The 21,119-nt window shown below is 54.8% G+C and overlaps 11 protein-coding genes across 11 annotated transcripts; 6 read left to right on the forward strand and 5 right to left on the reverse strand.

The window, feature by feature from the left end:
• The first annotated feature begins 246 nt into the window (after window positions 1–246).
• On the forward strand, window positions 247–2,141 carry K437DRAFT_235559 (HAD-like protein). Its single transcript, XM_013387864.1, has 8 exons — window positions 247–485; window positions 556–565; window positions 635–649; window positions 729–741; window positions 814–849; window positions 912–1,100; window positions 1,163–1,223; window positions 1,289–2,141. The coding sequence occupies exons 1-8, from the start codon at window positions 431–433 to the stop codon at window positions 1,699–1,701; spliced, it is 792 nt and encodes a 263-aa protein (XP_013243318.1). The 5' UTR covers window positions 247–430; the 3' UTR covers window positions 1,702–2,141.
• Window positions 1,509–3,083, reverse strand: K437DRAFT_113068 (uncharacterized protein). The gene is made up of 6 exons (XM_013387865.1): window positions 2,923–3,083; window positions 2,596–2,809; window positions 2,474–2,491; window positions 2,326–2,403; window positions 2,097–2,258; window positions 1,509–2,033 (listed from the first exon to the last, which is right to left on the reverse strand). The coding sequence occupies exons 2-6, from the start codon at window positions 2,660–2,662 to the stop codon at window positions 1,750–1,752; spliced, it is 609 nt and encodes a 202-aa protein (XP_013243319.1). The 5' UTR covers window positions 2,663–2,809; window positions 2,923–3,083; the 3' UTR covers window positions 1,509–1,749.
• Window positions 3,060–5,302, forward strand: K437DRAFT_262815 (uncharacterized protein; the record flags this gene model as incomplete). Its single annotated transcript, XM_013387866.1, has 8 exons — window positions 3,060–3,074; window positions 3,145–3,240; window positions 3,328–3,579; window positions 3,646–3,754; window positions 3,976–4,186; window positions 4,272–4,543; window positions 4,760–5,112; window positions 5,252–5,302. 8 exons carry the CDS (start codon window positions 3,060–3,062, stop codon window positions 5,300–5,302), a joined length of 1,359 nt encoding a protein of 452 aa, XP_013243320.1.
• Window positions 5,303–5,625: 323 nt separating this feature from the next.
• Window positions 5,626–6,808, reverse strand: K437DRAFT_256403 (putative peptidyl-prolyl cis-trans isomerase). Its single transcript, XM_013387867.1, has 5 exons — window positions 6,433–6,808; window positions 6,293–6,334; window positions 6,042–6,222; window positions 5,788–5,968; window positions 5,626–5,678 (listed from the first exon to the last, which is right to left on the reverse strand). Exons 1-5 carry the CDS (start codon window positions 6,573–6,575, stop codon window positions 5,662–5,664), a joined length of 564 nt encoding a protein of 187 aa, XP_013243321.1. The 5' UTR covers window positions 6,576–6,808; the 3' UTR covers window positions 5,626–5,661.
• A 194-nt stretch (window positions 6,809–7,002) lies between these two features.
• Window positions 7,003–10,957, forward strand: K437DRAFT_246858 (uncharacterized protein). The gene is made up of 2 exons (XM_013387868.1): window positions 7,003–7,312; window positions 7,418–10,957. Exon 2 carries the CDS (start codon window positions 7,469–7,471, stop codon window positions 10,865–10,867), a length of 3,399 nt encoding a protein of 1,132 aa, XP_013243322.1. The 5' UTR covers window positions 7,003–7,312; window positions 7,418–7,468; the 3' UTR covers window positions 10,868–10,957.
• K437DRAFT_268287 (uncharacterized protein) lies at window positions 10,949–11,615 on the reverse strand (the record flags this gene model as incomplete). Its single annotated transcript, XM_013387869.1, has 2 exons — window positions 10,949–11,168; window positions 11,242–11,615. The coding sequence occupies 2 exons, from the start codon at window positions 11,613–11,615 to the stop codon at window positions 10,949–10,951; spliced, it is 594 nt and encodes a 197-aa protein (XP_013243323.1).
• Window positions 11,616–12,308: 693 nt separating this feature from the next.
• K437DRAFT_218433 (uncharacterized protein) lies at window positions 12,309–12,491 on the reverse strand (the record flags this gene model as incomplete). The annotated part of the gene is made up of 1 exon (XM_013387870.1): window positions 12,309–12,491. A coding segment is annotated over one exon (183 nt), but the record flags the coding sequence as incomplete, so codon positions are not given.
• A 1,004-nt stretch (window positions 12,492–13,495) lies between these two features.
• Window positions 13,496–14,624, forward strand: K437DRAFT_290728 (glutathione S-transferase-like protein; the record flags this gene model as incomplete). Its single annotated transcript, XM_013387871.1, has 6 exons — window positions 13,496–13,522; window positions 13,605–13,847; window positions 13,869–13,917; window positions 13,989–14,037; window positions 14,117–14,300; window positions 14,382–14,624. 6 exons carry the CDS (start codon window positions 13,496–13,498, stop codon window positions 14,580–14,582), a joined length of 753 nt encoding a protein of 250 aa, XP_013243325.1. The 3' UTR covers window positions 14,583–14,624.
• K437DRAFT_256409 (uncharacterized protein) lies at window positions 14,604–17,058 on the reverse strand. Its single transcript, XM_013387872.1, has 4 exons — window positions 15,600–17,058; window positions 15,226–15,524; window positions 15,054–15,153; window positions 14,604–14,977 (listed from the first exon to the last, which is right to left on the reverse strand). Exons 1-4 carry the CDS (start codon window positions 16,852–16,854, stop codon window positions 14,670–14,672), a joined length of 1,962 nt encoding a protein of 653 aa, XP_013243326.1. The 5' UTR covers window positions 16,855–17,058; the 3' UTR covers window positions 14,604–14,669.
• Window positions 17,059–17,406: 348 nt separating this feature from the next.
• K437DRAFT_223985 (peroxisomal membrane protein 4) lies at window positions 17,407–18,420 on the forward strand (the record flags this gene model as incomplete). Its single annotated transcript, XM_013387873.1, has 5 exons — window positions 17,407–17,481; window positions 17,564–17,848; window positions 17,937–18,138; window positions 18,264–18,294; window positions 18,390–18,420. 5 exons carry the CDS (start codon window positions 17,407–17,409, stop codon window positions 18,418–18,420), a joined length of 624 nt encoding a protein of 207 aa, XP_013243327.1.
• A 376-nt stretch (window positions 18,421–18,796) lies between these two features.
• On the forward strand, window positions 18,797–21,097 carry K437DRAFT_274094 (uncharacterized protein). Its single transcript, XM_013387874.1, has 2 exons — window positions 18,797–19,131; window positions 19,216–21,097. The coding sequence occupies exons 1-2, from the start codon at window positions 19,044–19,046 to the stop codon at window positions 20,814–20,816; spliced, it is 1,689 nt and encodes a 562-aa protein (XP_013243328.1). The 5' UTR covers window positions 18,797–19,043; the 3' UTR covers window positions 20,817–21,097.
• Window positions 21,098–21,119: the final 22 nt, after the last annotated feature.

Genomic DNA, 21,119 nt, shown 5'->3' on the forward strand with positions numbered 1-21,119 from the left:
GGCGAGCGTGAATGGACGCAAGGCTGCTGTTAGCCTTCCGACCTCTTGAGAGTCGAGAGTTTGATCAGAGGCCTGAGGATGATGGGCATGATTCTGTGAGCAATAGCCAGCAAAGTTGGTTTGGGCCTTTTTGCACCGATTATGAATCGCGCTTGTGTTAAGTTGTACCGGGCATCTCTTGTCGAAAAGAAACGTGCGCACATCACGATTCCCATTCCTCCATTGATATAACACCATACCTGTTATCCATACTTTGTTTGGGTCTTCAAGCTTGCAGTCGAGAATTTTGGAAAGCTCTATCCTGCAACACAACCCACAGAAGATTGCAAACCTTCACCATCAATAGCGTGCAGGTCCTGCCCATTTTTTCCTCGTTCTTGATTGTCTCCGAAGCCTGTCCTTCCGGTGCCAATATCTGAACATCGTCATCATGGCGACAGAACTCGAGGTTGACGCTGTTTTGTTCGACATGGACGGCACGCTAAGTACGTGGCTTGATGTGCAATGTGACTGGAAAAGACCAACTAACTAACGGCATTTGCATCGGATCTGCAGTCGACTCCACGTACGTATTGTGTTCTGCGTCGAAACGAGGTTCGAGCTGACGACGATCGTTGCGTTTAAACGAGTACAGTCCGGCTGTGAACCAGTAAGTGAATTGTGCTTATGCGCCTCTCCGATGAATACGACACCGTGCTCATACACATATGGACCATTTTCCGCTGCAGAACATGGAAGGAAGTAAGTAGCACACCGTCATCTTCCATTGTAGCAAACGCAACCCGTAGATATTGACCACTGATGCTTGGCCAGTGGATCGACAAGTACAACCTTGACTTTGACTACGTGGTGAGAATTGTTCTTTGTATTCGGTTCAATAGACTGGAAGGCTCACCCTCACGATTATACAGATGTCACGAGCGCATGGCTGCCGTACCGTCGAGAACTTGCGCAACTTAGTCGGCCTTTCAGAGGATCAACTAGCGGACGGCACGAAAGCATTCGAAGGCCGAATCGCAGAGCTGGCAGCCGAAGCAAAGCAGACGAACGGTCCGGGGCAAATTATTTCACTGCCTGGTGCCCGTGAACTCCTCGCACAGGTGCGCACAGTATCCATCTCGTTCTTTGAAAATCTTCTAATGGACGTGGACTTGGCATTTAGATCAACGCCGGCCGTGAAAAAGATCCAGAACGACGAGCAGGTTGGGCTATTGTCACTTCGGGTAAGTTTTGAAGTGAAACTAAAGGACAAGCAGCGTCAAGACTGAAAGTTTCACGCCACCTGCAGCGACGAAAGCATACGCATCAAAGGGATTTGCTGCTTCCGGGGTGGCTAGCGCACCGCCCGAAGTGTTCGTGACGGCAGATATTGTGTCAAAGGGCAAGCCGGACCCAGAACCATATCTGCGAGGGGCAGAGCTGACAGGGTCAAACCCCAAAAGATGCATTGTTGTCGAGGATGCACCGCCTGGTGTCGTGTCAGGCAAACGCGCCGGCGCCCATGTCATTGGCCTGCGGACCACACATGACGGCGCCAAGCAATGGGCGAATGGCGCTGATTTTGTGGTAGAAGACTTGCGGAAAGTCAGCGCAAGATGGGAGGGAGGGGGAAAAGATGCAAAGCTGTTCATTCGTGTCGAGTCGGAGCCCAAGCCCCATCATGTTCTTTCGAACGGCACCGTCAACGGCAAGGCCCACTAAATCCATGCAGAGTAACTCTGTACCTCTTCAGGTTACGTAGATTGCACTCTAAAGGATTTGGCTTTGTTGTTGCTGTGATTTCGCTTGGGCTTCAAAGGCATTTGTCGTTTGAAGCTCTGCATTGCGCGCCTCGAGCCAGGCGTTTCTCTCTGATAAACGGGCGAGCAGCGCGAGGCAGTCCATATGAAAGCTCGTGGCTTCTTGGATGATAGCTGCTGCGCGAGAGCGCAAGGCTGCAACCTGCATAGTCGCACCATCTACCGGCTCAATGCGGTCCACACAGAAAGCTGTCTGGCTGTTTGCGAGCTGATTTCCAGGAGGCGTAGGGGAGGCTGAGCAGTGTGGGAAACCTGTCAGATAGAGCTTCATTCAAAGCGCTGGTCGCAGATTCATACCAGGCACAGGCATCGAGCGAGAGAAAAGGGAGCAGGCTTCGCTTCTGGTCGAAGAAGCCGACAGGGACCTAGCATACGGAAGATTCTGGTCCAGAGTGCCAGCGGACCAGAAAACCTTTTCATCGGCAGTAAGCCGGCGTTTGGGGCCACCATTGTTAGCATCTGTTCGGTGCAGCAGCAATTTTAGCAGACATGGAGTGGCCATACGCATTTCTCCGATCAAGCGCACTGGAAGAGTGAAGACGGGCGGGTGCTGTGGGTGCGCGGGAAGGGCAGTTAGACGGCCGACTCTGCTGAGAATCCGGTACTGGGGAATGCACATGTAGCAGCGGAAGGTGAGCGAGCACTTGAGCTCATCAGCATTCGAAGCAACCAACCTAAAGGGCATTCTGCACCTGTGTGTTCCCAAACGCAAGTTGGAAAAGGGGGAATGTGGTCAGTGCACAGCAGCAAGGGGCATGAGCGGCAGGGAACCTCAGATCGATGAATGAATGCTTGCCGGCTTGACTTTTGTCCATGGACTTTTTACGCTCCTCAAACGGCAGCGCCGTATCGACGCCTTCCATGTCGCGAACGTGAAGTGTGCGATGGACGATAGGCGCAGCTTTCAGCGTGCCGGGGTGGAGTGTGCAAATGTGAAGTGACGGCAAGCGCGCGAATGCTGTGAAAGAGCGCGAGCTCTTCTTAAATTGTGTCGTCGCAACAGTACGCGTCTCCTCACGCATGGAAACCAAAAGGAGAGGGAGTAAAAAGGTGAGACAAGGAAAAAGAATTACAATAAAGTGAATGCAAGCAGGCGATTTTGCGCATCTCCATTGTTTCTCACATTATCGGCGCTTTGGGCTCTTGGCACATCGACGTTGACCCCCGCAGATTCATCGCAAGTGCTCTGGCATCGGCCTGGCAGGGACAGTACCTGCAGTTCAAGTGGCTGTCAGCAAGGAGGTTGGAACAGGAGCCGCCATGACGGAGCTCAACGTGAGTATCGTGACATGCGAGCGGTCGGGATGGGAATCAGCGGCTGATGAGCGCCTACGATGGCCAACAGGCTCTCGTCAAAATCTTCGACGACATCAACACCACAGGCAAACTCTCCAGCTCTGCCGTGGACAAGGCCAAGAAGCTTTCTGAGGCGTGCTACAATGTAAGTACCCCTCTCGCGACCGCCTTCATGCTTCGTGCGACGCCGTGATGACTTTTTTTGCTGCATTTGCTTGTGGATTCTGCTCAGGATCCCCTTCCCATGACCGGCGCTATCCTCAAAGCACATCTCAGAGCGACGCCAAAATCCGCCCTTTCGTCCTTTTACATCTTTGACGCGATAGCAAGACAAGCTCACGACTATGTCCGCAAAGCTGCCAAGGGTGAAGCATCGATATCTGGTGCAAACTCCAGCGCAGCACGAGCATGCCTTCAGAATCTTGAAGGGATAGCAGCGGAGATGACGCTCACGACTCTGAATCAAGTCTCGGACTCTCACTTGGTGAGAAGTCCCCTGTTGACTTCGAAGGAGTGCCGTGCTCACTGTCTTCAATTGTTGATCATTCAGGAAAAGGTCAAGAAGGTTGTCGATATCTGGACCAAAGCCAGTACTTTTTCTGATGACATTCTTCAAGTGATTCGGGATCTCGTTGCTCAAGAACCAACCAGCCCAAAAGGTCAGCATGCTTTTCATAATGTTCCTCGTCTGCGACAGGCAGCTGGGCAGGGCCCTCGGAAGTGGTTTCATGCGCTTCTTGCAGTCACCGCTTTTACCCACTCGCCGGATCATGTGACGCTTAGGACGCGAACTGAAATAAATCTCTTCTCATCTCTATCCGCATTGCCGTCTCCGCCTACTGTGCATACCGCATACATCGATCACATTTTACCACCAAAGTGGTATCCGGTGCCCAGAGCGCCGAAGCGCCACAGCAACCACCAGTATCGAGCGCTGCAGCGGCCGGCGGACTGCCAGCAAGTCTTGCAGCTCTTCTCGGAACACCGAGCCTCAGCCAGCAAACAGGTTCCGAGGTTGCTAGTACCACTCCCACACAATCAGCGCAGGATCTTCTGACTTCGCTGTCCAGCTTAATTAATCAACCTGCTGCGTGAGCCCTTGCTATGCACGGTATCTTGAATGAGGAGAGGCTGACACAAATACGAACAATATTGTCTGCTGCGTCCTCTTGACAGGACGTCGGCTACCAGCACTGCTTCGTCCTTTGTACCTCCACAGCTAGCAGCTCACAGCGCCGCAGGTTCCTCAATACCTGGTAGTGGCCACGAGGCAGAATCTTCACGTTCCTTTCCGAATGTACCCAGCGTCCCTCAAAGAGCGGAGGCTTGGGATGCGCCTCATGGTGCGCCTTTCGATAGTCACCACAGAGATTTCAGCGGCCCTGCCGGATGGCCTGCGAAGAGCCAGACATCTTCCGCGTGGGACGCTTCCTTCGGCTCGGCGCGAGGTGCGCACACATCCTTCGGACGTGGTGGTGGCAGAGGTCAGGCGCGATATACGAATGGCGCGAACAGACAGGAAAGAGAAGTGCCTACATCTGGTGGCGGTAACGGCTGGAGTGGCACAAAACAGGAGAGGGAGAGAGCAAATGCTTATCCTAGCGCACATGATGGTGGGCCATCAAGGGCGCTTCAATTTGATGAATTTGGTCGGGACATTGCAGCGCGACAGCCTCGTGATCATCCTTCGAGTGGTGCTAGCCGTCGCCGCAGTGCGAGCCCTGATGCCGCGAGAATGAGGCAGACATCTCATGGGTCGGCCGCAGACCGTGGAGTTCACAGCAGTGCGCCGAAGGCACGGACTCCTCCGCGATACAGCGACTACGTGGTCGGCGGATCCGCCGCTGAGGGTTCTGCCAGCGCGAGTGAGAGTGGGGGCGCGAGCGGCAGTGCCGGTGCGCAGCCTAAGCCGGATCCATCAGTGGGCGACCTGAGCAGCTTTGATCCCACCAACTTTGACCCGACGAGCGCGGAGGGTCTAGATCGGCTAGCGAAGATGTACCAGAACACATATGGGGTGAGTTGATAGAGCATTCGTATTGTGCGAAGGCCACTCATTAATCTCGCTGACTATGCGATTCCAACCCTAGTATTACCCGTCGGCGCCGGAAATGATGATGATGCTATGTGCGTACCTGATGCAACCCCTTTTCCAGCGCTCTGCAACGTCGGTCATACTGATGGCAACCTCCATTTTTACCCGGTAGCAATGATGATGGGCGGTGGGTCATCGATGATGGACACGTCCATGGGTATGGTTATGCCAGGAATGGGGATGGGGATGGGGATGGACATGGTTGGCTCAGGGCAGCAAGGGTGGGATGAAAGCGGGAGTAGCTATGGAAGCCGGGATCAAGGCTTATCGTGGCAGCACCAGAGCTGGAGCGGTGGCGGGAATTGCTGAGCCAACGCGCGTCGAGAGCATGTACACACTTTACACAAACACCGATGCACTTGCATGTATCCAAATCTCACGAAGCGCAAGTCCAGTTAGACTCGCATGGGTGGAAAGGTTCTTTACCCGAATTTCCTCATTGCTTTGCGCTTATTGTTCATTTTCTATATGTTACATTTCACCACACTCTACCAAAGTGCGATCCAAAATGTTAGGGGGGGGATCAAGACAGGCAACGCAGTCAGCAAAGACAAGTCACATTTTCTTTTGGGAAGCACCCGCGCTAATTCGACGCACCCGTAACGCGCACCGCCTGCCTGGGTCTATTATTTTGCCCAGTCGAGACATTCTCGATCTTGCGAACGGTGAGCATGCCGTCGATTACACGCCCGAAAACGGTGTGTTTGCCATCCAAGAAATCGCACGGCGCACATGTGATGAAGAATTGGCAACCGTTCGTATTGGATCCAGAATTGGCCTAAACATATGCGTACGTGTGTTAGTAAAGTCGATTTAAAACTATAAGGAATTGCTCCCTGAAAGTTTCGCACCATGCTAAGCAAGCCAGGCCCTGTGTGCTTCTCCTGGAAATTCTCGTCGTCAAATTTTTCACCATAGATGCTGAAACTACCCGTTCCATCGCCATTGATAAAGTCTCCGCCTTGTGCCATGAAATCCTTGATAACTCTGTGGAACACGGAACCTTTGTAACCCATTGGCTTATGGTTTACTCTGTATGGTAGAGTGAAGATCGGTGTCAATGAGGCGACGTGCAATAACCTCTGCCATGGAGAGGGCGCACCTGTGTTCACCGGTGCAGAGTTGCCTGAAATTCTCTGAAGTCCTGTATAAACGATAAGAACATAAAATCAGCATCCAGCATTTCTCCTTGTGTACCGTAACTGCCACGACCATCGTGTTCATCCGAAGCTTGTGACTGACTTAGGAGCGACATCGCTAAAGAGCTCGATGGTGACCCTACCAGCCGGGATATCACCAATGGAGATGTCGAGGAAAACTACCGGCCTGCCATTAGTTCCGGCACCAGGGATGGCCGTCGAAGAGGCCGCTTGTTGCTTTGACATTGCATCCGTCTTCGACGAGCTACAAGTGACGCAGTCTCCTTCGCCCTGCTAACCGCCCTCGCGCGCTTGAGACGCTGCTTCACTGAAAGGCTTATCGCGGCGCGTGTTCTTATGCACTCGATGGTCCAATTTCTTTGAATTCGCGCTCCCGGATCTCCGCTTGTGATGTCCCAGCCCAGCGTTCTTCCCGTCATTTGAGGACGGTGTAAGCTTTTGTTTGAATGCCTGCGCTGTGAAATTGTGAGCGATATGTTAGCAGATGCAGTTGATCATCTCTCTAGCGCTCCTTAATACTTGACTTGAAGGCGAGTTCCGAGTTCCGAGTCTCAAAAAAGCGATGCGTTGGATCCATGCGGGGCTATTGCAAGATGTGCCATCATGCCCATGCGCACGGGCATCACAAACAGAGTCCCGACGCGACAAGCCAGTTATCTCGTGCATATGATGATGAGTGGAGGTCAGAACGTCGGCGCGAGTAGACCGCATCGACGCAGGACACCCGGTGAATGCATTTTACGCCGCTAGGAGACGGATCGTCGTTCATGCCAACGCACTTGTGCGGCTCAGGCTTTGAAGGCATGTAAGGATCCCGCCTTGCACTCCCGAGGCACCGCGGGCAGCAACTCAAGCGAGAGCCTTAATGATTTGCGCATGCGTGGCGGACGCTATGAAGCTCCTCGCCGTCTCGCTTTGAACCATGCAACACTGCAGCTCCTATAACGCCAGGGTGTTAGCAGGTTCGTGTAGGCATCTGTTTCCTTGGCCGCTTCTGAAGCGCGGGTGTGGCAGGCAGAGAGGCTAACTGCTCATGAATGCTCTTGATACTTTCTGTTTGCCATCAGAGCTACAACAGGTTACCGCGCGGTAGTAACCGAAAAACACGCAGAACCAAGATGAATGTTTCAACAACATCTGAAAGTTTTGGAAGCATGGTGACAGCCAATGTCGACCAAAGGTCGGCCCCAGCGCATCCGCAGAACATTCCTCCAGGCTCCAGCAGTGCCTTAAACGGTGTATCCTCGCGGACTAGTGTGCGGCCTCAGATCCACCGTTGCAATACTTCGCCTGTCAGGGACCCGGAGCTTGGCAGCTTCTTCCCCTGGAATGCGTCAATATCAGGCAACAGCAGTGCCGGTAGCAGCCATGTGTCTACGGCTCCCATGAGTTTCTCCTCCAGCGCAATGTCGCCTTATCTTCCAGAGTCATTTGCCAAGCTATCGTCGATGACCCCGATGATGCGCAGCATTTCGGAACATCACTCTGCCCTTGACCAGTCCGCAGAGAAGCTGCAGTCACAGCGAGCGCAAACTCAAGCACCGACGCAGGCCCGGGCACGGCATTCTTTTGACGATGACATGGCGGCGCATATACCTACCCTTACAACTCGTCCTAGTCTGCAGTCACCGTCAAATCATGATCTGTCTCAAGCAATGCCCGCGCAAACAAGCGATGACATACATGCATTTGCCTTCCCCACACGTGGCCAAAGCTCACCAGCATGGCACTCGGCAGCTCCCACGCCGTCTGTTCCAGGTATCTCCCCCGCTGCTACGACCCCGTTCGAACGCCGGCAATCCATCATGGCGGCGAGCGGCGCCAGCAGCCCTGGCGCTGCCCACAGCACGAGAATACATATGCATACGCGCAAGGATTCATTCGGCAAAGCTTTGATGCAGCGTCTGGTCAACAGCAAGTCGGTCAAGCGCATCCGCACTGTTTCCACCTCTTCACGCAGCAACAGCATCTGGGGTGACCATGCTCCGCAACAACAGCAGCAACCACTTGCATCTGTCGTCTTCGCTAGAACTAATAATCATGCTCAGCTGATTCCAGCCAACCGCGATGAGGGGGAGGAAGACATCGGTGGCAATGCACACGGATTCCAAGCTCCTGGCCGGGGTGATCGCATGGCCCCGCCTGCCCACCATCGCGTGCGCTCAGATTCAGCACCGGAGATTTGGAGCAGTCGTCAAGTGGCCGGGCGACCGTCTCGGCCTCAAACAAGTGGTAGTCCATCAGCGTTCGGTGGCCTTAGCGGCGCAGCTTACATTGAGCACGAGCAACATCAATCGTCACTGCCGACTTCGAGGATTTCGTCGGTGATCAACTTGACGTTCTCGCGTAGGGGAAAACGTAAGGCTGTTACCGGTAGCGGAGAAGGTGATGGAACTCGTAGTCCCTCTACCTCGTCGTTGCTGAGTGCCTCACGGCCACGAGCATCGCGTCTTTCGAGCTTCGTTGCTCCATCGTCATTTTCCGCGAATGCTGCTTCGACACCAATCTCAGCGGCGCATACACCGGCTGTGGAGGGCCTGTCTGCGAGCGAACTCACACAGGCTGATTCTACGGGAGCAGGCGGCATGAACCAAGATTCTTCTGCGGGAAACAGAGTAGCAGGAATGGCGAGCGCGCTTCATGTTCGCCGACCAGTGCTTTTGCAGCAGCAACCACATGTCTCTCCGCTGGCAGCGTCAACGTCTGCTACTCAGGCATCCGGATCGATCCTCGAGCCTGGCCATTCAAGTTCGCGGTCGCAGTCACCCGCCCCGCTGCAGCGCAACTACTTCGACAGACTCTTAAACCGCGAGCTCAAGCTGTACATTTTTCAGAAGCTGGCCGCATTCATTGCACACGATGCTGCCGAACGCTCGCAGGGTGTTCGCGGAGAAGCGCACCATGTGGCATTGCGACAGATGGTCAAACTTGCGTGCGTTTCTCGAGGCTGGGCTTCGCTTGTGCTCGATGGGCAATTGTGGCGGAACCTCGACTTGACGGCCTTCGAAGGCATGCAGTTTGTAGACATGATGCGCCTTGCCTCCTCCTTCGGCAGCTTTGTACAACACGTCGATCTTGCTGGAATGAGCAATCTGCCATCTCAAGTAATATTGGCGATCGTCAAAGCATCAGTCGGCGCAGAGCTGTTTACTGCATCTTCATCGCCTGGCGGAATGATCGCAGGCTCGTCGCTGCGAAGCATCGACATTTCACGTTGCCAAGATCTATCAGAAGACGCACTCATACGCGCGGTGCTATGCTGTCCGTCTTTGCGCTCATTTGCAGCACGCAATGTGCCGAGTATGACCGATGGCATCGTGCGTGCTCTCTCGCACGTTGCGGCCAGGCTCGAATCTGTCGATCTCAGCGGCAAGTCTGGCATCAGCAGCGCTGCTGTCGCCACTCTGCTTGGCTCAGCCCCTTCTCTGCGGATTCTCAAACTCGCGGCTTTGCGCGGGGTCAACAAGGATCTAATGGCGACTCTTAAAGTCAGCACACCTTATCTGGAAGTCTTAGATCTGAGCTACTGCAAGGATCTTGATGACGATGCATTCATGGCATTTCTCACCTCTTCAACGCCGCCCAATGAGCCAGAAGTGCCACCAGCCATCTTCACACTTGTTCCGTCGCAGCGCACTCTGCAAGATCCGTTCAAGCAGCTCGAAGGTTATCGCCGAATCACATCGCTACGCGCGCTTTCCATCTCCGGTTGTCGGCGCATCACCGATCGCACCTGCGCTCTGCTGGCCGGTGCCGTGCCCCGTCTCGAAACATTCCAAGCTGCTGGCCTTGGTCCGACGCTCAAGAACCCGGGTCTGATCGCGCTGCTCGGGTCCACGCCGTATTTGACGCGCCTCGATCTGGAAGGCGCGACTGAGCTCAGTGATGGCGTCTTGGATGCGCTGCTGTCTGCGACGCCCCAAGGCGAGAGTAACCTTACCCATCTCATCATCTCACATGCGATCAACATTACAGCAGATGCACTCTACGAGTTCATTCAGAAAGCGCCATCCCTTGTCCATCTGCAGGCTGATGACACGCGTGCTGATGATGACGTCGCCAGGGTATTCACGCAGCGCGTGCGTGCCCGCCAGGCTTGCAACGCGTATCTCAGCCTGATCGACTGTCGCAGCTTCGCAAAGGCAACGGCTATCGAGCTTGCCTCCTCCAATACTGTCCGACCGCGAGCGGGAAAAGTCGGCTTCGCCTACCGCCATTTTGCGTACGATGATGGAGCACATATGCGGCCACATTCGGGCCCCCAAATTTTGCACGAGCATGACAGCAGCCGTGTGACGCTGAAGAGCTTCTGGGGCTGGCAAGCGGTCGATGCGAGAGCGCAGGCAATTCGCAAGGGGAAGGCCAGGCGTGGTATCCGTGCGCGCGCTGCAGTTGGCGATAATGGCATAAACATGGACGATGAGGACTCTTCTACTTCTCGACTGGGTCGGTTCGCGGCTGTACTTCTTGCTGCAGGTGAGGAGGCTGATAATGCACCTGGCTGCAGCATCATGTAGCATACTTTGTGTTTTCTTTGCAATGGTTCTGGCACATTTCTGTACTCTAGCTCTTTGCTCGTTGTTGTAACGATGTCGCTTTCAGCCACGTCGTCCGCGCGCAGACCGGACGGAATTGCCTGGCCCAAGGATTGGGCTACTATCACGATCCTGCACCCGCTGCGTCGCCCGCCTTCGGGGGCCAGCATCGTCATCCTCGTCATCGTCTGCTGCGCCGCTCTGCACTTGGGCTGCTTCCTCCGATTGGCGCGGATTCGAACAGAACGAGTAGTATGCTTGACTGCCTTTGTCCACGTGCCACCTGCATGGAGCGAATGGATGCGGTTCAGTCAGGTCTGCGCGAACTCTAGCCGATGCAAGATTAAAAGACCCACAAGCCTGTCGCAGCATCCCACTGCGGGCCTCTGTTTGCTCTAGCCCATATTAAAAGCGAGTTCCACTCAGCAGCAGACGCGTACGACTTTATAGCACTCGCTTGCCTGGGATCACTGGGCAAACTCGATAAGTCTGCCTTGAAAGGCGATCGGTCTCCAACTGGTAATCGTTCCTCTTCTTCCCCTCCTTGCGTCTCTTCCGCAACACGCTCCATGCCCTCGAGAGAAGCCGTGTCAAAATCAATGGTGCGCTCCTTGCCCTTGGCAGCTGTGTTCCCCGAGCCGCGTGCTGTCGTGACCGTGGCATCCAGCTTCTGTATGACCTTTGGTACGCGTATCACCACGTCTCTCTGCGGCCGGACGTTTAGGCCCATTGTGGCATTTCCGATTCCAGCCAGTTGCGAAAAGGCGACAGTCGCAGTCTGGTACCCGCTCGTGTGTAGCAGCGTGATGCATATTACCTCCGTGTGTGCTTTACGTACGGTGCAAGAGAATGAGCACGCTGGTTTGGCGGATGAGATCCTAATTCTCTCATACGCCAGGAGAGTGGAGCATCTTTCGTCTGACATCTCTCACGTTCCGCCCGGATGTCCCGATCGGCATCAAATGAAAGTTAAACCGGATTGTCGACTTCATCACTTCACGCTGCAAAGAGGTGCCCTGATTCGTTCAGGGAACTGGGGTAGCGGTCTACTGGTACATTCTTCTTGCGAAAGCATGGTTTCGTGGTCCTCGATAATGAGCCGGTCCTCACTTGCCTCAACCCCTCAATCATCGGCCGTTTCGGGTATCTCCGGCAGAGCGGTTCATCTAGTGCATCAAGACCGACCCTGTTGCTCGAAACCGTCCGCAAGCCCAAATATCGTTAATGAAGTTAGCACACAAGCGAATCCCTTCCGGCGGAAGTTTACGCATGGGCCCGTTGGAAGAGTGGCGGTGATCCATAAGATGGTGATTGTTACAATTGTGATTCACTCCTTGCTTGAGCTGCCCGACAGCTCAGAGGATTCGCCTGAGTGGTGAGCTGCCGCTGCCTCCTGCTCTGCTCGATCGTCGTCCTCGATCTCTTCCGCGTAGACTTCAGGGTGCTTGCGGAAACATTCCTGCATGGATTTGAATTTTTCGACGCAGTCGATCCCTTTGGGCTCCTCTTCCGAGTAGACAAAGCAGCTGAAGGCGGCTTTGAATTCTTCTCCGCATGGGCCATGGGCCATACCCCCCAGGCATGGACAATCCCAATTGATTTCGCCGGTAGAGGGATCATATGCGGATTGCTGACCGTCCACTTGTTCGTCTGCCACCTCATTTTCAACGCTATTGGTCTCGTCGATCGCCTTTTCAACCTTGGAACCTTTCCATGCCAATCGAAAAAATGGTGAGCAGCAGCATCAGTTCATCCGACGCTTCTTTCGCAGAACTTTCCATGCAGAGAGTGATGCTCACCCTCTGAGACTTGCTCCGAAATTTCTGGTGTTGGTACCTTCTTCGGCTTCAGCCTGTCATTCCATGCTGCGCGCCCTTCGAGCTCAAGCCTTGGAGAGGTCCAGCTCGCCAACGCTATCCCAGCGAGCGAAGCAATCGCACCCATGGCAAATCCATAGCTTGATGATGAGGCAGATGCCGAGCTAGATGCTCTGGCTGACGATGACGAGTGGCGGACAATCCTTGGTCCTGCACGGACTCGGGCAGCGCTGCGTCGGACGCAGACGTTGGCGTGGCGCCCCATGGAACTTGCAGCCCGTTGTAAGCTCATTGTTTCGAAACGGTGTTCTCGAGCAGCTTGTGAGTCCGAGTTGTCCACGAGATGCTTCGTCCTTGAAGGAAGGAAGGAGCGAGGGGACAGCCTGTTTGGGGATCGACACCAGGCTGCCAATCATGATGACGACGATCGAATCCTATGCACGAGCAAAAAAATCAGGTTGAGGCGGATGTTCACTCGGCCGAAAGAAGCCCAAGTGATGACATAACCCTGTCCCTTGACTAACACATCTTGTTGTATCAATAAGCGCCGCTCCGCTCCGAACGAGCCAGCATCGAGAGGGGACATCATCGTCACAGCTACTTGAGGCTGCGTTTGTCGTCTAGCATATGGATCGATAGTCAATAGAGACGGACTATTTGACATATATATAATCTCCAAGTCTGGAATGCGTGCGACGTGCATCTGCTGTGATCGGTGTCTCCCAGCAATTCTTTGCCAACTTGCTCGTTCCTGCACTCACAAAAGGAGTCCTAAGCTCGACTCATACCCACGATGAAAACGTACACTCTTCACTATTGGGTGCGTAGAGGGGTTATCCATATCATGCAGAGGAGCAGCGATGTCCGACTCTTCCACTTGCACTTGTTGAGGACCCGTGCAGCCGTCCATTCCTGGCCGTGGCGAATACGTGCGTCTCGCGTTTGAATATGCGAAGGTACCATTCGCGGACAACAGCTCCAACGTCAACGCACTGCAAGAGCATGTTATGAGATCCAACAAGACAGGACTTCCTCAACATTTTGCACCTCCAATCCTGGAGGTCAAACAGGAGGCCACGAATTCAAGCAGATTCATCTCTCAGATTCCAGCTATCCTTTCATATCTCGCTCCACGGCTTGATCTTGTGGGCGATGCAGATGCTTAGACAGAAGAAGAGAAGAGCATCGCGCGCGCTCACGTGAACCAGCTCACCTGTGGGGATCTCTTTCAAAGAGGTGGGATGTGACATTCGCACTGATCTCCCCCTTTGCATTCCTCCCTTCAGTGACCATTCTCGACCTCTCTAACGAGATCCATGACGTGCATCATCCTATGTGAGCGATACCGAGGTCGCTATATTGGCAGAAACGCCACTCGCTTTCTTGTGCCCATACGTCGCGCTTACGTTTGCAGCGCCTCATCGCTCACGTACGAAGAGCAGCAAGAGGAATCCAAACGTCGCGCCAAGTTCTTCAGAGAAGTCCGCCTCCCGAAATTCTTCGGATACTTTGAAAGTGTTCTCGCAGAGAACAGGGCAGGCAGCGGTGCCAACCTCTTTGGATCTTCCATGACTACGGCGGACCTCACTCTTTTCCAGGTGAGTGATAAAGCTCTGACTGCGTACTGCCGTAGAAGTGCTCACGCACTTCGGCAAATTGTCACTGCTTGTCAATTTTAGGTGGTTGACGGGCTCCGCTTCGCGTACCCCAACTTGCTCAGCCGCCTCGAGGCAGAGAACAAATGCAAACACGTGTTCGGTCTTCACGAGAAAATCGGCAACACAGAGCCAATTGCATCGTATGTGAAGAGCGATAGGCGTAGATCCTACAGTATGGGCCTCTTTCGCCACTACCCAGAGCTGGACGAGCCAGCCATGTAGAAATATCACTGTGAACTAACCTCAAATCGAATTGGCACTAGGTAGTACAAGATAGTCTGCCTCGATGAGACGCCCAGGACAAATGCATCAGCCAGTCCGCATCAACCCTTGTGGCGGCCGAAACCCCATCGCCTCGAGGTCGTGATAAGCTTCATCTTCGAGCCCGCGTATGTCAGGGAACGCGACGTATTCCCCCACTTGCTCTTCTTCTCCTTCTAATCCCGATTTGCGTAGCGTTCCTTGTCGCTTCTTGGACTTGCCGGAGCTGGTAGCTGCGCCTGATTCTCGTGCATTCGCGCTCTTGGAGCTGTCCCCAGCCTTGGTGGCTGTGCCACCACGAGTGATCCGTTCTGGATTACGCACAAGCTCCGTCTCAAACACGTGATGCCGTCGAGCTGCAAATAAGACGAGGGTGCCGGTCAGCTTAGCCACGAGACGTTGGCAATCATGTTCCCAATCGTCTGCACTCACGGGGTCGGGGCGCATCTAAAGCGCGCTTCTCTCGGTCAAGCTTTCTTCGCTTGCGACTAAGATCGTCCATCATGTCGCGTCGCAATTGCGCCATAGACGCCTTTTGTGAAGGAAAAATGAGTTTGCCATTCAACGTCGCGGGCAAACAGCAAATAAATGGCGAGCCACTCACCCGCCAATTGCTCCAAATGGCCTGCTCGTCTGCTTTTGCTACGCGACTGAATTGTTGCTCTTGCTGGTCGAACCAGGTGTCGGCAAGCTTCTGCCGTTTACGCCTCCGTGCTTCGATGATGTTGGAAAGATACACCAGCTCGGGGTGCGTTCCGTCTAAGATCATGGCGGTCTCTTTGCACGTCTCGTCGACTCTCTCCATGTAGAGCTTATCGCGCAGCATGGCGAAGCCTATTTCGATCTTTGCGAGGGCATCCATGGCCTCTTGGCGCCGAAGTGCAGTCTCGTCCGTCGTGGTTTCTGTGGATGAAGCGCAATGAATGCATGTAAGCTCGTAGCCTGATAGGACTTCTCTCGCTCATCAGCTGCGCGAACCATCTTCGGCTTCGGCTTGCTCGATCACGGGCGTGCCTTGGCCAGTATTGACTATCATTTCGGCCATCTCGCCTTCTGCACCCTCGCCAGCTGCAGCATCTTCTACTGCAGCGTCATCTTCTTTGGCGGCGTCTGCAGCAAGCGCTGCACTCTTGGCAAGCTGAGCAGTCAGACTCGCCCCCAACCCGACCGCATCGTGCGCCGTACCAGCCTCTTGGAAAGGCGAGCCCTCTCTGGAAGTGGCCGCAGAGGCGGCTAAAGACGCTTCTGCCCCGTCAGCTGCCGGGTATGCGCCCACTAAATCATCGTCCTCGGTCGCGTTGGCGAGCAAACTGGTCTTGAGTTTGGACCCGGCGCTGTTTGGATCGGGAGGAGGGTGCGGCTTGGAAATTGTTGCCTTGCCAGTAATTGCAGATGCCAAGACATCACCAGTGGTCAAGTCCTGGCTATCTGCGACGTCGGACTCCTCGTCAGACTCGTGGTCTCCCGCATCGCTCGGGGCGACAGGGTCGATCATGGAAGCAGTGATCGACTTTCTCCGAGAATGAAGGTGGTGGGTGCTAGATGATCCGGTATCAGCGATGGCAGAAACCATAGGGGTGGCCGTTGCGATGCCAGCCAGCGCGTCTAGCGCTGTGGCGACATCTGCTGCTTCCGCAGATATCGTGACTGCCGCCGCTTGCCCCGCTCCTTCGTCCTCTGAGAGCTCGGAGGCATCGTCTTCAGACTTTTCTTCGTCGCTGCCGCTGTCTTGATCTTCATCTTCACCGTCACCTTCGCCTTCGTCATCGCCGTCATCTTCGCCAGGGATTTCGCCGGCGTCATCCTCTCCCTCCTCATCTTCATCTTCTTCCTCCTCTGGCTCGTCGTCATCGCCGCTGTTCGCCTCTCCTTCGTCGGAAAGATCGGAGGAGAGGTCGCTCCCGCCACCCGAGCGTACATAATGCTTGGAGGCTGCATCGTATTCGGTCATACCAGTAGCGTTCTCGGCGGTATTTGGCTCCTCACTCAGCGCAGCGGGGACCGAAGCGAGCGTCGCGGCCGCATCGAGCTCGTCCTGCGCGCTCCTTGAAGCATCCATCTCGTCTCCGGACTCCCCGTCAAACGGAAGTGGTTCAGTGTTGGCAGGCGAGGAAGCTTCTTCTTCTTCGACTGATGCTTCTGCTGCTTGTTCGACTTCTGTCGTTTTGTTGGCAGTGCCAGCTCTTGGGGTTATGTCTTCAAGGTTGGCTGCGTGCCTCTTTTCAAGAGGCATCCCGGTGTGCTGCCCAGCCGAGATGACGGCGAATGCAGGTTCTGGGGTGGTTCCAACAGGCACCTACTGCGCCTTGGATACCCTGGTTTGGTGTCAAACGCCTCGCCTTATGTCCTGCACATGGGAGCGCCAGGACGCGTACCTTGGGATCGAATATCCAGTTGAGAGACTTGGAGGGGCGTGAGTGATACATGTAGTGATGAAGCCGAGGACTGCGGTGTGGCGCCTGATGAGAAGGGTGTTGTCCCTCGCTATGCGAGTATACATATGTACTACAAGCACAAATCTGGGCCCCGAGTTCCGTCGCGGCCGGCGCGGGGGAAGAGCCAGCACGCGGGACACTAGACTATCTCTGTAGGCGGACACAGCGGACCACAGGAAAACAGATTGACGCGTGATGACATCCCAGGCTTTAGACATCGCCAGACACCAGGTTTGTTCAACCCTCCCGTCAAGCATGAGGGGTCCCAGCGCATCAGTTCGGCACACAGAAAGATAGACCGCTCGCAGCAGGCCTTGTCCTAGAAGACATCCCGTCCGCGACACGTCGATATGGCTGACATTCAAGGCGCTCTGACGCGGCTCGCGCTCGACCCCGCGTACCATGATATCTTCACAATCCTCAAGGTGAGCACCTAGTCTAGGCGATACTGTCAGAAATGTGACTGGCGGACTGCGGAAAAAAATCTCTCGGCTCCTCTCTTGGTAGGGTGCTCGTAATGGCTTGGTGTACGGTACCAAGATCCGATTCCCGCATGCGCTGGTCATGTCCATCCTTTTTGGGAGGGGGTCGGCTCGGGACCGTTTACGGTTTGTTTTCAAAGCGACCAAGCAGCATGCGACCAACCTCATGAAGTTTGTCGCCATTTACAAGGGCATTACCATTCTTCAAAGACGGACAAACGGAGGCAAGCCACGGAGCATAGATTCATTCCTTGGCGGTCTTATCGGAGGCTGGGTCGTCTTTGGGAAACGGAACGCCGTAAATGAACAGGTGCGATCGCAATCAGTCGCCTCAGCTTTGCGCCATTATGGCTGACAATTTCTCGCTATTATCCTCTATACACGCTTGGAATGCTCAGATCGTGCTGTACTGCACGGCACGCGTCGTGTCGTCCTTGCTACCACGACAAAAGGTCAATGTGGACTGGCCGGCGCACAAGCCCATCCCGACCGACAAAAATGTTTTCCAGTACTTTGCTGCGATCACATGGGCGTTGGTGATGTGGAATTTTGCGGAGCGACGGCAATCGCTGCAGAATGGACTGGTGAACAGCATGGACTGTGAGTGTGGCCAGCGTCTGACTGAGCTCATCCGTTCCAATGCTTTCTGCCGCTCTGCTCACCGGACCTGTGATATGCTGGCCCATTGAACTTTACGCCCCTCTTTCTCTCCCTATCTTTCACAGACCTCTACGTGAATGCAGAAAAGTGGAACAGGTGAGCATGCTAACCCCGCCGTACTCGCGGTTGCCCCCGTTAGCAATCAAAAGTCTCGGCGACTGACCATCTTCTGCGCGTGTTGTCAACCCTAGCCTGCGAAATCTCTTCTGGCACAACGCGTAATCATCACGCAGTCTTGTACAAGTAATAGATACCTGTTGCGTGTATATATGATGCTACAATACTGTCATGAACGCGTTCCCTTCAGCATTTTATTTTGCACCCAACACTACTCCAGTCCCTTTGGCGAGGTTCGCAGCAGCCAGGGGTGGATCCGACGCCAAACGCGGGGGGTCAGGGGAGGCATCAGAGCACTCTCTCCGCACTTTAGTTTGTTCCGCTCTGCACAAAGCGCCGACCCAAGCGGGGGTACTCCATCCGCAAGGTGCAAGAGCGAGTGGTGCAGTGTCCGCCTTCGCCGCGCTGCAAAAACATCCCTATCCCAATTGAATGACTTCCCACTTCGGCCACCAGCTTCAGACCTCGATTCCACCCTCTTCCTCCTGAACGAACATCTTCCCTTTTTTCTCAACGCCTCCCCCTCCGTACAGCATATTACTGTTCCGCATACGGTATCTTCTTCCCGCCTAATCGATACCCTTGCCTTCAGCATTGGACAGGAAACCACGAAGGTCCGCCACGGGCACAAGCACCCTATTCCCTCCATCCCTCCAGCCTGGTGCTTCCTCGTCCTTCGGCACTCTTATCCCTCTAAAACGAATCCCTTCAACATCCTACTCTGCACCATGCCGTTCTCTCTCAACAACTTGCGCTTCGGCAAGGCACTTGCCAAAGAAGACACTGCACCGTTGCGGCAGTTCACTCGCAGGTCGCGTGGGTTTACCGCCCCTTGCTGCGAGCTTTGCAGCACGTTCTCTGACACTATTCTTTTGGCGACTTGCCCCTTTCCTAATATAGTCAGCAAAACAGATTGCCTTCTAGCCAAAGGATATACTTTCCCTTCAGCAGACAATAACGTCGATAGCTCCGAATATACGACGCTCAAGTGGGATCCTTCCTGCTTTCCTTCGGATAACCTGGACATCTATCTGTACAACGTCGCCGACACCAACACGCTGCTACCCATCCACGGTTGGAGGAACTTCCCTTCAAGGGAGGGGTCCGCTCAAGTCAAGCTCGCTCCTCGTTGGTGGGTCAAGGACCCTCACATATCACAAAATGCCAAGCTCTACATAAACATTGTTCCGTCTGGCAACGAGCCCTGGGACACGAACACTCCCGTTGGCCCTAACTGGAACGCTATCTACACTGCTCCTACTCCGGGGCATAACCCCCCCAAAGATGCGCTGCAAACAAAGCAAGGCGTGACAGAAAGCGTCATCAGCGTCTTCTTCGCTAGCGGAGGTCTTACGCCAGGGGGCAAAGCTGCTGCCGTTATCTGTCCCCTGGTTATTGTCGGCGTCCTCTTGGCTCTATGGATCCGAAAGCTCCACATCAACCGAAATAACAAGACCGCTAACTGGGCCGAGAAGATGGACCAGCGCATGAGCAGAGTGTCCATCGACTGGATGGCTGGAGGAGATGGAAGCATGGGTCCCGTTCCCGGGAGTCGGCCTGCATCGTACATGCAGCGGCCGTCCGGTGACATCCACGGTGCCGGCTTGGCTGGCCGCGATGCTGCCATGCAAGCAAACGATATTGCTGCGCGCGGCGTGTCGTTCGACACCATGCGCGAGCGACGACAGAGCCGAATTAGCTTCGCGCAAGAGACCGCCGGCCATCGCGTTTCACGCATCAGCGTTGGTCCATCGTCCCAAGACCACTCGCATGGTCACAAGACGAGCGTATCTCTCTCACGCATCGGCCAGAGCGGCCTGCGCCACTCGTTCTATAACGCCAATACCCCAGCCGTTCCGCGTGTGGACCCTGTCCACCACGAGAGCATGTACAGCGATGCGTACGCCGACGGTGCCATGGAGGACCTGGACGACCTGGCCATGAGCCCCACGCAACATCAAGGCCCGATACCGCTCAACAACGACCATCTCGATCAGATGCGCAGTAGCCTTGATGCCAACCGTGCGCTGCAGCTCGACGATCCTGTTGGCGCGCGAGTTCCTTCACCGCTCGGCATGGACGCCACCGAATCAGAGTTCCGGGGGTCTGTGCTCGAGTACCCTGCTGTCTCGCTGATCCAGTCGGGGCAGGAGGGCGCTCAAATGGGACATGTCGACATGTTTGCAGCTTCCGCCATCTCTGACCAGCAACCTGGCGCCAGCACGCAGACCGGCATGGCGCCACCCGCTAACTTTTCCAGTCCAGATGAGGCCCTAAAGCAGTATGCAGCCGTTCGCGCTGGCGCCATCTCACCTGCAGATTCCCAAGCGGCCAGCGGCAGTAACAACATGATGCGCACGCTCTACACCCCCGAGCCAAACTACGGCCATCGACCACAGCAAGGCAGCCTGGCCGGCACCTCGCTGTCAGAAGACGCTGTTGTCGGCTACAATGAAGCAGGATACTCGGAAGACCAAGGTCGTTCCGCGACAAGATTTTGAACTTTGAATGTCATCCCTTCGGCTTCGCTTTTCTCTCCCAATTCTCTCATCGAGCCGACGGTCATTGCGCTCAGCGCAGCCTTTTCAGACATTCTCTGAGACCTGGTTTAACGTTCACCCGTCTGCTGGCAGACGCACTCCATAAGACCGTAAGCCAAAGACTGTGCCCCATTGTATTTGTCATTCAGCCCTATCTGGATATCGCCTGCATCTTGAGTCCCCACAGTTGCCCTGGTCCCTGCACCCTCATTCCCTTCGCGCCTGTATATCTTATCCTTGACGTGTCTATGAATGGATCTCTCG

Source organism: Tilletiaria anomala (genome assembly GCF_000711695.1).
Source record: "Tilletiaria anomala UBC 951 chromosome Unknown K437scaffold_39, whole genome shotgun sequence".
Lineage (NCBI taxonomy): Eukaryota > Fungi > Basidiomycota > Exobasidiomycetes > Georgefischeriales > Tilletiariaceae > Tilletiaria > Tilletiaria anomala.